This window comes from Curcuma longa, chromosome 8 (assembly GCF_044706935.1).
Source record: "Curcuma longa cultivar G26 ecotype Majalengka, Jawa Barat chromosome 8, ITB_CL_G26_1.1, whole genome shotgun sequence".
Taxonomy (NCBI): domain Eukaryota; kingdom Viridiplantae; phylum Streptophyta; class Magnoliopsida; order Zingiberales; family Zingiberaceae; genus Curcuma; species Curcuma longa.
In genome coordinates this window covers 4,041,375-4,056,117 of record NC_133868.1, presented here as the reverse complement: position 1 = coordinate 4,056,117, position 14,743 = coordinate 4,041,375, and the positions used below count along the sequence as shown (strand labels likewise).

Sequence of the window (14,743 nt, the reverse complement as noted above, 5' to 3'; positions counted from 1 at the left end):
TATCTAATAATTACTATATATATAAATAAAAAAGTATTGAAATTGTATCGGCACGGCACAATACGGTACTGAAACCGTATCGTTTCGATTTGGGATCGAAACCTCGACACGGGTCGAGATTTTAAACCTTGGTTCTATTATCTCATTTATCAACATGATCATGTATCAATTGCTATTTATAAGTCCAACTAAACATCAAATTGGATCATACTTAGATGCTTAATTACAATTCAGTTTTTTTCTCCAATGATATATGATGAACTGTTCAGTATCTTGACACTAAGGCCAAGAACTTGTGATTTTCAGAGCAGTAGATTGTTAACTAAAATTCTTTTATTCATTAAAAATATGGATATCTTTCTTGATACTGATAAGCAATTTGTCGTATATATAATTGCTTCTTCTATCAGTAGTAATTTTAGGTGGTTTTCTTATCTGGTATATTTACACCAATTGCAGGGAGTTCACCCATGCGATAAGAGAAGAAGTATAAGCGAGTATCAACAACTTTTTCCTGCAATTGACTTTTCTTTGGCAAGTTTTACTATTAATTTTTTGTTCAGCAATTTTAAGAAACAGCGTTACTGTTTCTTTTTCTTGTAGCATTTAATTGGATATGGCTCTTTTTAGGTAGAAAATGATGAAGACATATTGTGGAAAGCTGATATAAGAGAAGCTAATGAAGAAATTGTAGCTAGAGGAGTGAAGTTTATCAACTGGTAAATTCTTAATTCAACATTATTGTTCTTATGGAATAATAATTAAGAGACGATTGCTTTTTACCTTTGTTTACATGGAACTGTCATTCCAACTTTTAATGTTTTTTCCTTCTCATCATGATGGAACTAATTTTGATTATTCCTATTTTCCTCCTTATTGGTCATATAATTGCAACTTTGCAAATGACCAAGTTCCCTTAAGATTTCAATTATCTCCCATTTCTATAGCAGGGCTAGTTTATCCATCAGTATTGAATTGTTTTTCTTGTTTAAGATAGAATTCTTGTTCAATTGATTCTTGATTAACTTGCTTTGTGATTTGTCTGCAAACTTATTTTTTAATCCTGATTTAGTTATTTTATTCTGAATTAAACATCCTATAGTAATTTTCTCTCGGGTGTTATGGGAAGAAAAGGAGGAAAACATAACTGCTCAAATAGTGAAAAAATAACCATTTGTCTTGCATCTTGAATGTCAGCGTCCATTGGCTGTATAATTCACCCATGGAGATGGTTTTAGCCCGTGCACAATTAGGTATTCCTTTTTGTTAGTAACATTGAAGATGTAAGGTGTTATGGACAAAAAGGGTCTTCCTTTTGTTCCTTTTGAATTTTCTAATCTTCCTCCTATGGGTTTTCCAATTAACTTGAGCTTCACTAGTGGATGATATTAGCCATCTCTGGAACTTGTTTGGGCAAAAATTCTTTCTAGCACAAAGTATTCATTCCATGTTATCTTGGTTTATTTTACAGGTTATGGACACGTAAAGAGAAGGAAATTGCTATTGTTACACATAGTGGATTCTTGTTTCATACTTTACAAGCATTTGGCAGTGACTGTCATCCTATTGTGAAGGAGGAAATTAGTAAAGAGTAAGTTCTATTACTAATATGTCATTCTCTTTCATCGTGATCTAATCATTATCCTCATGCAATAGTTATGCATCTTCAATTTATAGTTTGAGAGAACTAATCAGACAAAATTTGTACCAAATACAAACACAGAACTTTAGATCCAGAGGACTTGAAAATACTATAAATCCATGAACAACTGAACTAACAGTAATGTGACTAGAAAGAAAGACAAAACTAAGGGTCAGTTTGTTAGTTTTCTGGATTGTTCAATGGTTGGTGCAATAGAAATCGTAATTAACGATAAATTTTCCTTTAGTAATACACATTTTTTTAGGAAAAAAATTTCCTTTGGAATAGAGCAGAAGTTTATTTTCTCCATCCATTCATAAGTCATTCACCCTATTAATAAACCTCTTTCTATCCTTGTTCATGCAAGCGGATTGATTCGGGAATTTAGACAGCTGATCAGGTATGTTGGTCGATGTGGTTGGGTCAGGTGGGCCAATTGACTTGGCGGGACTGAATCGATTAGTTCTACCAACTTGTCTCACCAATTCGACCTTGAGAAAGGAAAAATATTTTTCTACATGTGCACTAAATAGCACTAAATGTTGAAAAATATTTTCCAACAGATTTTAATAATATATCTAAACAACAGAAAATAATTTCTGAAAAAAAGTTTTTTCCAGAACACATTGTCCACCAACAATAAAATATTTTCTGAATATTTTTGTATTTGAAAATCATGATCAATGAAGAGCCTTTTTGGTGGTATATATTTTTTTTGAGGAAAAAAATTTATCTTGGAAAAAAGCCATTTTCTCCGTCCATTCATAATCTATTTCTATTAGTATATACTCTTTATTTATTCAGCAAGCTAATTGATTTGGGTAGATTTACACCATATTTATCCACGCTCATCTCTTCTATCCACACTCATCTCTTCCATTAAATATTAAAATTCATTAATGGACTTAGCCATTTTATATCGGCAAAATTTCTTGACAAAATTTCAAAAATCCAAATACCCTAGATAAAAAATCATTGATAGACCTAGAGAGCTTTGATCGGACACTTGCCAAATGATATAGGTTTTTAAAGTGCTCAGGAGTCTGTAGTGTCTTTATGTGCCTAGATTTCTGATGGTTTTTAAAAGTGTATAACTCAAAGCTATTGACACATGCATATAACGTATCCAAATTAATTTTAGGGGATGTTAGAACTAGACATGGACATCATAAATACCTTTTACATACTCATCTCTTCTATTAGATGTAAACTTTTTAGAAATCTAAGTCCCTTAAGTCCATCAATGGATTTCGATCAAAATTCATTGATGAACTTAGAGAGCTCTGATCGGACATATTCCAATTCTTATAGATTTAGTAGGTGAACTTGAGTTCAAATAAGCCCTCCTTGTCCTCCTTTATTGATTTAAGGCATTCCCAACAGTGATTAAAATGATTTGAAACTTTCAACACCACTGCGGTGCGGTTTTCGAAGATCATCACCACTGTAGTATTGGTTTTCGAAGACCAATACCAATTAGGTGAACATGAGTCCGAATATATCCTTGTTGATTGATTCAAGGCCTTCCCAATGTTCCTCAAAATAATTTTAAACTTTCATCAGATAGTGGTGTTGGTTTTTGAAGACCAACACCAATATAATGTCGGATACAAGAAACCAATGTCAGAGTTTGTGCCAGTTGACACGCGATCATAACTTCGTCTACGTGTCTCAGTAACAAAATTGGACAACATGTATACCTTCTACACAATATTATCTCCCATCCCATTTGTAAATTTCGAAAATTCGAGTTTCCTATGTACACCAATGGGGTTTGGTCAAAATCCATTGATAACTTTAGAGGGCTATGATCGGGCCCATTCCAACTTTTATATGTTTATTAGGTGAACATGAGTTCGCATATGCCATCGTTGACTGATTCAAGGTCCTCTCAGCATTTCTCAAAATGATTTTAAACTTTTATTAGACAGTGGTGTTGGTTTTCGAAGACTAGCACCAATATAGTGTTGGTTTTCGAAGACCAGCATCACAGTTTGTGTTAGTTGACATGTGATCATAACTTCGTTTACGTGTCTTAGTAATATGATTGGATACCATGTATACCTTTTACACAATATTATCTCCTATCAAATTTTAAATTTTCAGAAATTGGAGTCCCCTAGGTCCATCAATGGGTTTCAATCAAAACTCATTGATGACCGTAGAGGGCTTTGATCGGGCTCATTCCAACTCCTGTATGTTTGTTAGGTGAATATGAGTCCGAATATGTCCTCATTGACTTATTAAGGTCCTCCCAACGTTCGTCAAAACGATTTTAAACTTTCATGATTCTGTGATGTTGGTTTCGAACTAGCATCAATATGGTGCTAGTATTCAGAAACTAACACCACAGTCTGTGTCAGTTGGCACACGATCATAACTTCACTTACATGTCTCAGTAATAGGATTGGACACTATGTATTCCTTCTACACAATATTATCTCTCATTTTATTTCAAGTTTTCAGAATCCGAGTCCCCTATATCAATCAATGGATTTCGGTCAAAACTCATTGAAGGCCATAGAGGGCTTTGATATGACCTCATTCCATCTTCTATGTGTTTATTAGGTGAACATGAGTCCGGATATGTCCTCGTTGATTGATTCAAGACCCTCTTAGCATTCCTTAAAATGATTTCAAACTTTCATTAGACAGTAGTGCTAGTTTCCGAAGATCAGCACCGATATGGTGTTGGATATAAGAAACCAGCACCACAGTCTCTGTCAGTTGACACATGATCATAACTTTGCCTTGTGTCTCAGTAACAGGATTTGACACTATGTATACCTTCTACACGATATTATCTTCCATCTCATTTTAAGTTTTCAGAAATCTGAATCCCTTTGGTCCGTCAATGGATTTCAATCAAAACTCATTGATGACCTTAGATGGCTTTAATCTTGTCCATTCCAACTCCTATATGTTTATTAGGTAAATATGAGTCTGAATATGCCCTCGTTGACTTATTTAAGACCCTCATAGCGTTCATCAAAATGATTTCAAACTCTTATTAAACTGTGATATTGGTTTCTAAAGACCAGCACCAATATGGTGCTAGTTTTCGAAGACCAGCACCAATATGGTCTTGGTTTTCGAAGACCAGCACTAATTTGGTGTTGGTCTTCAGATACTAGCACCACAGTTTGTGTCATTTGACACATGATCATAACTTCACCTACATGGCTCAGGACCAAGATTGGACACCATGTATACCTTGTATACACTAACATCTTTCATCTCTCATTTAATTTTTTTTTAGAGATGACTATATTTTTGATGAACTTGAATCATGTATGGACTCCATTGATTCATATTTAACGAAGAGACAATGAGCTACTTAACAATCCATAAATGTAGTCCCAAGTAATATTTCATCTTGTGAAAATAATAATCTCTTGAACAACAACAGAAATACAAGTAATTTGACATTTGATCTAAATCAAGAAACAAATCCATTATAAAATATGGTACCCGATAATAGTACGTTATTTGGAGAATATTTTAAGGCAACATGGAGTCGGTAAGAAGAATCAATTATTCCGATTAAAGAAGAATTAGAATGCAATATAGATTCAGAAGTATTCTTAATCGATGATATCTAATTTGACCAAGTTGATTTTAACCTAGATCAGTACAAATACTTAGAAGAGCAGTTCTCAATTGTTGATAATCCATATGTTATGAATTCACGATTAATATCAAATCTAATTGTAGAGGCAACAGAAAAACATGAATTTTTTGTTCAACAGGTTTTTTCCTCCTGACAAGAGTTTAAGGATGAATTTGTAAGGTATGTTATGTTTAAAAACATCAAATACAATCCAGTTGACACCCGGCTAAATAGAATTTAAGTTATTTGCTTCAATCAACTATGTACATGGAGAGTAGTAACTAAGGGAGAGGCGGAGTTCACCATTAACGTCCAGTTTACTTGGTAGCATGGATGGAGAAAGGAAAGGAATCCCTAGGGAAAATAAATCCGTAGGGGAGGAGAAAGGAAATCTATTGATCCACTGTCCCCTCCCATGTTTGTTTATTTTAACAAAGGATAGATGAATAAATTCATTCCTATGGTCTAAAATACCCTTCTGCTCCGTTGGGTAGCCGGAGAAACCGGAGATGGCTCTTCGCTGATTGCGACAAAATCAAAGCTGATTTCTCCGACCCGCACCCTTCCTTCCGCGCTGCTTATAAGTCTCCCTCTACCTCCGCTGTCGCCGCCGCCACTCAGGGCCGCCCCTGGGCCAGGGCAACCAGGGCGCCCAAAGAAGAGGGATTGGAGCTCTCTTTTTACCGGCGATCAAGAGCTTCTCTGTTTTGTCGCGCGATTGGAGCTCCCCGGGCAGAAAGCTTGTTCCGCTCCTCTGTTTTGTCGCGCGATTGGAGCTCTCTTTTTATCGGAGAATGCCGCAAAGAAGAGGGAAGGAAGGCGACTGCGCTTGGGTTCCTCCGGTCGTTCACCCTTCGCAAGCTCCCTCCCGCGAGAAGAAGGCCAGCGTGCGCTCGGGAAGGACGGCGTGCTTGGGAGGAAGATGAATAGAGGCTCATCTATCGCGAACCGGCGTCGTGGCCAAGCGTTGGATCAGAGAAGAAGACTCGGCGGAAAGGAAGGATATTTGTGTAATTTTATTTTCCATCCTTCGCTTTCCGTCCGATTCTGAGGAGATGGATTTTGGCAAAAAATTGATCCGCTGATGGATTATCTTTCCCTTCCCTCATAAAATTTTAGAAAAGTAAACAGTGGATGCATGCATGCAAAGGAAAACTTTCCTCAGTTTCCCTTTCCGCACCTCCAAGTAAACTGGGCATAAGGGATATGTCTCAACCTTAGGGAAACATTTGATCATAAACCTTGCACATCCACATTTATAACCTCCCAAGTTGAAGAGCAGTTTGTTGTTTCTGAACAGTACAAATCAAAGTTTATTCAAAGAGATATGAAAGTTAGGTTTGACATTTCCATATTATATAAAAGCATATCTAGTCCGAGAGAAAGCATTGAAGAAAGTGGTTGGTGATTATGAGCAGGCTTATAGAGATGTTTCAATGTATTTGCGTGAGTTAAGATTTAGAGGCATTGATACTTATGTGACACTACACAGAAATGGCGATAATCATTTCCAGCGTTGTTTTTGGGCTTTCGGTGCTTGTGGGAGAATATTTAGGTCATATCTACGCAAATTAATTGGAATTGATGTTGCATATCTTAGTGGCAGGTATCTTGGTGTGTTGTTGATGACAATAACAGTCGATGCTAATGGCAACATCCTCTCGGTTTGCTTTGGAATTGTTGAAGTTGAATGTGGATCTGCTTGAGAGTGATTTTTGGATCATGTAAAGAAATTTCTTATTGTCGACCCACAGATAATGAGCATTGTATCAGATAGACATCGTGGTATTATATCAGCAGTTAGAAAAGTCTTCTCAACTATCCATCATGCTTTATGTTGCTACCATTTATCTTGTAACATTGTGACAGATACTCGGGATAGGTGTGTTGTAGGCTTATCTGGGCAGCAACATGAGCTAATACAACATACCAGTTTGACCGAGTAATGAGTCCATTCTTGCAAGACATCCAGTTGCATATTAGTGGCTATAGAATATTGATCCTAAAAGATGGATTAATGCACACTTTAATAGGAGAGAGTACACAATGCTAACCACAAATTGTTCAGAGAATTTAAATGCTTTGTTCAAAGATACACGTGAACTCCCCATTAACAATATAATTGATAATACTAGAAGAAAGATAGCTCAATGGTTCTTTAACCGTCAGGAGGAAGCTTCAAAATGTTATGGTTTTTTGTCAACTCATACCACTAAACAAATTGATTCGAGGAGACAGAGGTTTTCAATATATAGTGCACACACTCTCAAACTAAAATGGAAGTACAATCATCAATTGCTTTATGCATCGTTGATTTGGAAAGACATTGTTGCAATTGCGGTGAGTTTCAAATTGACGGAACTCCTTGCTCACATGCTATTGTCGTGATCACACACCGGAACATAGATCCAGTATGTTATTCTGAGCATTATTTTGAGTCACGAAATTGGAAGGACACTTATATGGATCATATCTACCCATGTTGAAACAAGGAATTTTGATCTACTAGTTTAAACAACATTATAGTTCTACCTCCTCGTAGCCTTGTGTAGCCCGGCAGGCAAAAGAAGGCACTCATCAAGTCCAGTCATAATGGGAAGATAAAAAACAAATACAGCAAGTGCATACAACTTGGCCACAATAAAAGGTCTTATAGAATGCCACCAACTCTACCAATTCCACCATTTCCACCATCTACTGGTTCATGAAGTGCAAGTGTAAGAACAACAAACATTAACACTGTTGTAAGCTCGATGTTGTAATCAAAATTATAAAAAATAATGCAAGTGTTGAAATGGGTTGAGTGTATATTGTATCTTCTGTGAGAATCTTCATATTCTGTTGCAAATTTGTTAACTTGCATCATCTGTCTATATTGTGGTGTTGTATACATTTTCAACATTGTTGGAAAGAACTTAAACATTAAAAGGGTTTATGAATACTAGCACCATATGGGTGCTAGTCTTTGGAAATCAGCACCACTATGGTGCTGGTCTTAGGAAATCAGCACCACTGTAGTGCTGGTCTTCATAAACCAAAACCAAAGTGTTCCGGAATCCCATAAAAATCCGACCCATTAACTTTAAATCAAGCTTCCCCTCTTCTACTCGGGTTCGTCATTCTCGAGGCTAGTGTCTGTCTTTTCGTCTGAGCTAGCTGTTTGTCGATCTTTGTCTCAAGCGTCTCGCAGTCTCCTTCCACCAACCATTGCGTGTTGTACGTTGCTTTAGTTATATTATATTAATGATTTATCCATGGTTTTTCATTAGTGTTGTTACGGTATGCCACTATACAGTCTCCTTCCACCATTAATGATAGGGTTTAGGATTTTACGGAGTTGGTTTTTGGTGATAAGTGTATAGGGTTTTAAGGTTTTATTTCAACTACAGGACGGTTAAGGCAATCAGATTATGGTTTCCGTTGACAAAAGTTTAGGGTTTAGAATATGAGGACATCAATAACTTCGCTGGTGTTATTTTATTTACATATAACTCACTGTTTATTTCTTATTTTGCAATTTAGGATGACTTCAAATACATCATCATCAAGTCATGATACTGCTCGAACCAGTGGCAGAGGTCGAATGAATCTTTTCCAATTCAAGAAATTTATTAGATCTGTGTCATCTACTAATGAATAAGAAGAGCTGATTAGAACCCCATTCACGTGGGTAATGGGCATCCCTAATAATCAAAATCTTAAAGGTCTTGTACAAAATATGTTTGATAATTAAGATATCAAACCCATGCTAAAGGTAATTATATTGGTTGTAAGTTAGTTTATTTCTTCATATAATTATTATGTATTAATTTTTTTTACATATTATGATCATATTCTAGGTATGGATGTGTGAGCATGTTCATATCATTAATCCACACCTGTCACATTTCCTAAATTGCTGAGATGAAGATGATCTACCTCTCATGTAGCCACAGTTAAAAGAATAACAAACCGTGATGTATACCAGAGCAAATAATCATTGACATGATTCCGACACCCTCAGAGGCCTATCTGCAATTTAAGATTCCTCCACCAATTCAACAACTTGAAATTATTGTTTTAGGAACTTCACAATAGTCCCCTAATACATCACAACAATGCCCTCAAGAGTTATTGCATGATTTGCAAAGAAAGGGTGACGATCATTGTGAATTTAACCAAAGAACTGTCTGCGGCAACTACAGAATCACATTCCACCTACGCAGCTAAAGAACTCATAATCTCTGAGAAGGATAAAGAAATTTAAGATTTACTTCGTTGTGTGGAGGAGGTTAAAAGAGATAATAACCTGATTATCTCTGAGAAGGGAATAGATCTTCTTCACTATGTCAAGGAGGTTAAAAGAGATATGGAGAGGGTGATATCTGAAAGAGGAAAAATGATACATTATCAAAAATTGCTAATTGCTAAAAAAAAGTTTGATAACTTCAAAAAATTTAGAAATTGCTGGATTGGAGAGTCAGATATCTAAACTAAAAAAGCATGTCAATCAGTCCAGGTCAGCGTATCTAGGCACTTTACCAACACAATAAGAAAACATGTCACAAACAGTGAAAGACTTTTCCGACATTAAGAGAAAGGTTTGTGCAAGAAAAAATTTCTCTTGTGAGAGGGCACCCAAAAGAATGAACCTTGATAAACAATTTGTTATTGTAGAGTGTATTCTGTGGGGTGGAATTCAAAAGGCATGTCGAGGATGAGGATCTTCTGGGTGCCCAAGAGGTAAATGAACAAGTCAATGTAATTGAAGAAGTTCAAAAAGGCAAGGGCATTTCAGAGTCGTTCTTTGAACTAAATCAAATTGAAATCCTTGATGGGATTATGAACACAACTATTGAGGTAGTCAAATTTAATTTACATAGTGATATTATTTAATTTAACAATGAATATTTTCATTTAATATGCAACAAGCTTATGAACATTTTGGATTAATATGGATTAAGTGGTTTATGAGTTGTTTTAATGAATTTGAAGTGAGATAATTGTTTTAAAATAAATTCATTTTTTGTTTAAGTGGTCCAATTTTATGAGTTGTTTTCTTGGTTGATGCAATTATGATTGGTTTTTCGATTTTTTTTGGTCCAGCTCCACCACACAGGCTGTTTGGTCAACGGATTTAGTCATATTATACATGCGGTTAGGGATGTTAGTGTTAGCTCTAGAGCCAATCATGAGATGATTGACTAGGAAACTTTTTGTATCATATTTTATTAATAAAGATAAAGTTTTGATTATTATATTTACTTCATGTTTGTGTTAAATGAATAAGTATAATAATGTCCTTGGGTAGTTGGTTCTATTTATATCATATCAATTGGTTGAATTGATAGTGAGATGATGTAGAGAACACTACTCTTAACTACTTCTAGTCATGGCCAAACATTAATATATAAGGACAATATTAATGCGTTGAGACTAGCGTGTAGGTCAATTATGACTTGATCTCACAAGTCATGGATATAAGATATCACGTTGACACATGAGTATATATTGAATGGACCCGCCATGAAAAAGTTTCATGGATCATTATATGAGTGTCAAACTTTCTTATAGTGACTGTTGGTATGAATAGTCCTTAGATCTGAAGTCACTACAGTTCCCTATATAAGGAGTTGTATACTTTGGTATCGTCAAACGTCATCCGTAACAGGATGGACTATAAAGTCGATCATTGGATATGCAATGAATTATGTGGAGGGATGTGAGTGATGTAGATGAGATCTATCCCTCCCATATGACGGGAGTGATATATGTGAGCCTCTTGATCGAGTAAGGACTACTAGAACGTATAGTCATGCTCAAATGAGTCAATATAAGATATTGAGCTCATTTGCTTGAGTGAATCTACTCGGGGATCAAGAAACACAAAAATTGATAAGAGGATGACACGGTCTATGTCTCATTGATCAATCTTGATATCGAGGATAAAAGGACAAAGTCATACATTATAATAGACATGGAAAGGTTAGATCGGATCTCGACTTTCTCGTCAATAGGGTAGTAATTATGCATTGCTAGATGCCGCTCATTGTTTATCTATCTAAAGCGGTTTAGATACATTGCCAACGTTATGAGAATTTATTGGGTCACACACAAAGAACACGATCTTTCAGATATAAATTGATTTTAGTTTGACTAAAATGTGATCCGAAATTGGATTAATTGAGTTAAACTCAAATAAATCCAATTGGATTATGAAATTGAGTTTAATCCGAGTTAGACTCACTTAGATTAGACTTAACCACTTAATAATGGATAATGTTTATTAAAAGGTTTAATGAAATATTATTAAAGAGGAAGGCCAAGAGACATTCTATTCATTGGATGAATAAAAGATGAAGAGCCAAAAAGAATACCAAGAGTTTTTGGTATTCATTGTGATTTATGGGCATTAAGAGGAGGGGAAGCTCAAGGGGCAAAGACCCTTTGTATTCATTGGATGATTACAAAAAGGTTTCTTGCCATTTTGAAAGAAAGAGAAAGTGCTCATCATCCTTCTTCTTCCTCCTCTCCTTCTTCTTGGCCAAAACACACAAGGTGTGTTTTTGGTCCTCTTGTCTTGTAAACCATTACAAGTTGCTAGCACAACTAAGGTGGTTCATCTCCGAGATCGAGGTCATGTTCGTGTGGATACTAATAAAGGCACGATCATTCTGATCATGCAGAGATCCGGCTGCAGAAATCCGGCGAACCAAGGACTAGCGGAATACGCTAAGGGCACGCAACAAAGGTATAACTCTTAGTTAGAACTTTGTACGAGTTTTTCGCATGGATCATTGGAAGGGATCCTATTTTTCATTGCATATATTGTTGTTTTTCGTATAAGAGATCCCAACACTATCGGTAATACCAAGCAAAAGAGATATATCTCTTCTAGGAAAAGCAGCAGGGACACCTAAGAATCTAAAATGATTAGTTTTCCATTATGAGGTGACTAAATTGAAAAAATATGAGGTATTTTAACTTTCAAAACTTGAAGATGTACTTGAAAATCTAAAAGATTGAGATGCTAAATTCTAACTTTGAAATATATTTACTAATAGACCATGAATTAGGTAAATATCTTATATGTCTAAAAAAAATAACAAAAGGAGATTGTTTAATGATCGCTGTGTCAATCATGTAAACGAACAGACCCACGATGCTTTCCTTTCATTGTTAGAGCGCCAAAAAATCATTTAAGTGACTTAAAATACTCATCTATTCGAGTTTTTGGCCAACATCAATTAATATCTACAATTTAAAAAAATATAAAATTATTAATATGAAAAAATAAATGTCAGATGCACAAACAATGGGTGTAAATTTTAACATTATTATAATATTATAACTCTGTCTTTAGCAACATTAATGTTGATTTTTTAAAAGCATCACCACGTTGGTCTAACTTCTATATTTTTAAAAATTCAGTGGTGCTAATTTTAGAACAACAACACCATTGCTGGTTCTTGAAATTGAGAACAACCTTGCTCTGATTACACGTGAATTGTTTTTAGGGTGTTGTTGTACTTTTAAATCCAACACCATAGTAATGATGGTTTTTTTTGAAATACCATACACCTTAAACCCTAACAAGTCAGGTCACTTGCAACTACGGAATCCTAAACCTTGCAAAATATCAAAAAATACAAGTTAATATGAAAGATAAACTCTAAACATGTGCAATAGATAAGGACTACATTAGAAACAGAATACATACCTTTGGAGATGATCGAGATTGAGATGTTGAAAGATCTTCTAGCGCCATTGTGAAACAAGAGGGAGATGAGTAGTGTTGGCGTCGACAAACAAGATGATAAGGCAAAACTAAATCCTAAATTCGAATGGGAGAGGAAAAGTTTATCAGTAAGTGAGCTTTGATGAAAACCCTAACTCACTTGCTGCAAGCTGAGTCTGTAGGGTTTCGGTTTCTGCAGTTTCAAGCGATGAGAGAGACGGATTATTTTGATCGAGCAGAGAGAGAAGATATTTATTTTTCCCGCACAGAGAGATGAGAAGGTTACATTAATCTAAAGCAATGAACGAATTTGTAATTAAAATGTGGCTCGAATGCATTGGGAAACCGTGAATGAAGTAAGCGGTTGGAAGAGGGGTAAAATCGAAATCAAGTGCGTTTTTTGGGAATTCTTAAACTTGGGTTCGCCTTTTGGGCAAAACCAAATTTGAAATGCACCCTTTGGGAATTTGCCGTTGTTTGTTTATTCAGTTCTGACAACTTGCAAGCTCTGTGATCACGATGCAAAGCAGAATATTTTTCATTCTGTTATATTTAGCGTTTCCTCAATCCTAAACTAATTCTCCACAATGCAATGCAGGAATAGTTTCTTTCTGGTGACGGATGATATCTTTATGAGGTTTCTAATTGTAACATGATACACTGAAATTAAAAAGTTGTCTCAAGCCTGTTTATATGCAAGGCTAGGGATGCTTAGTGGAAATTCAATTTGGCAAGCTATATTGTCAATCACCTGAATAAGTTTACTCAACCAATAAATGATTCGTTGATGTCAATAGACTTTGATCATCCATTAAAGTGGCTAAACATAGAAAGGAAACAAGATATGATCTACTATCAGTATCAAAAATATGATTATTCTGTTCTAGTTTGCATACATCTCACCGTTTAGCTGGTCGTGACCAAGATACTCATCTATTTCATTTCCTGTTCTACAGCTTTGCTAACTGTGAACTGCGCTCCATGGTTTTAGTGGATAGAAGGTAAGAGTTTTCTTTAGCCAATCGATTTCGAGCGAACACCGCTGATACTGCCTTATTTGTTTCGTAGCTTGCTTGGTTCTGAAACATCTACTTGCAATTATCCTAGCAAGATACCACACCGTCTTGAACTGCCGAGCGATGTTGCCAATGAGAAGCACACAGAGAAAACATATCTAAATTAAGATGGTCGTGTAAGTTATGGTATGCCCATAGATCAATCAGCTACATAAATGCATGCAAGGATTCAAGATTTTTTGGACAAATTTATTGTTTGGACAGGAATGCCTGTGCATTCTTTGCTCTGATCACTAATTTTTGAAACATTTCACGTCTTGGTCAAATTTTTTTTTTTTATTTATTCAATCTAGTAGTTTTAATTTTATAAGACGATCACTTGGGTCAATTGGTAGGTGAATGCCATTGATCGATATGCCATATTCCGAACCCACGCATAGCTCGTCTCTGGATACTGTAATCTAACTTATTGGTTGCTCAAATATCTGCAGGGTCCTCCCCTTCTAAATTGATAAATCTTTTGTAAATATTATTAATTTAAATTTAGTTCAGTTCGAACAATATAATACATTTAAATCCTTTATTATAGCATTTTATTTTTTGTAATCATATTCAAATATCATCCAAAAATACTAATTAAATATATAGTATATATATATTAAAAATATCTTTTAGAATTTTAAAATTTTTAAATAGCTCAGGCAAAAACGTGATCTTTTCTTTCCCCCTTCCCTCCCTAATGGTGCTGGGAACTTCCA

General features: G+C 35.4%; 1 protein-coding gene across 1 annotated transcript in view; it reads left to right on the top strand.

Moving 5' to 3' along the window:
* The window catches only part of LOC141833346 (phosphoglycerate mutase-like protein 1), a 31,094-nt gene extending 16,804 nt beyond the window's left edge, over positions 1-14,290 (top strand). Inside the window, 5 exon segments of the mRNA XM_074720766.1 lie at positions 460-534; positions 631-719; positions 1,472-1,591; positions 13,926-13,970; positions 14,038-14,290. Of these exon segments, the coding sequence (XP_074576867.1) occupies positions 460-534; positions 631-719; positions 1,472-1,591; positions 13,926-13,970; positions 14,038-14,152 (444 nt within the window). The 3' untranslated portion in view covers positions 14,153-14,290.
* The last annotated feature ends 453 nt before the right edge of the window (positions 14,291-14,743 follow it).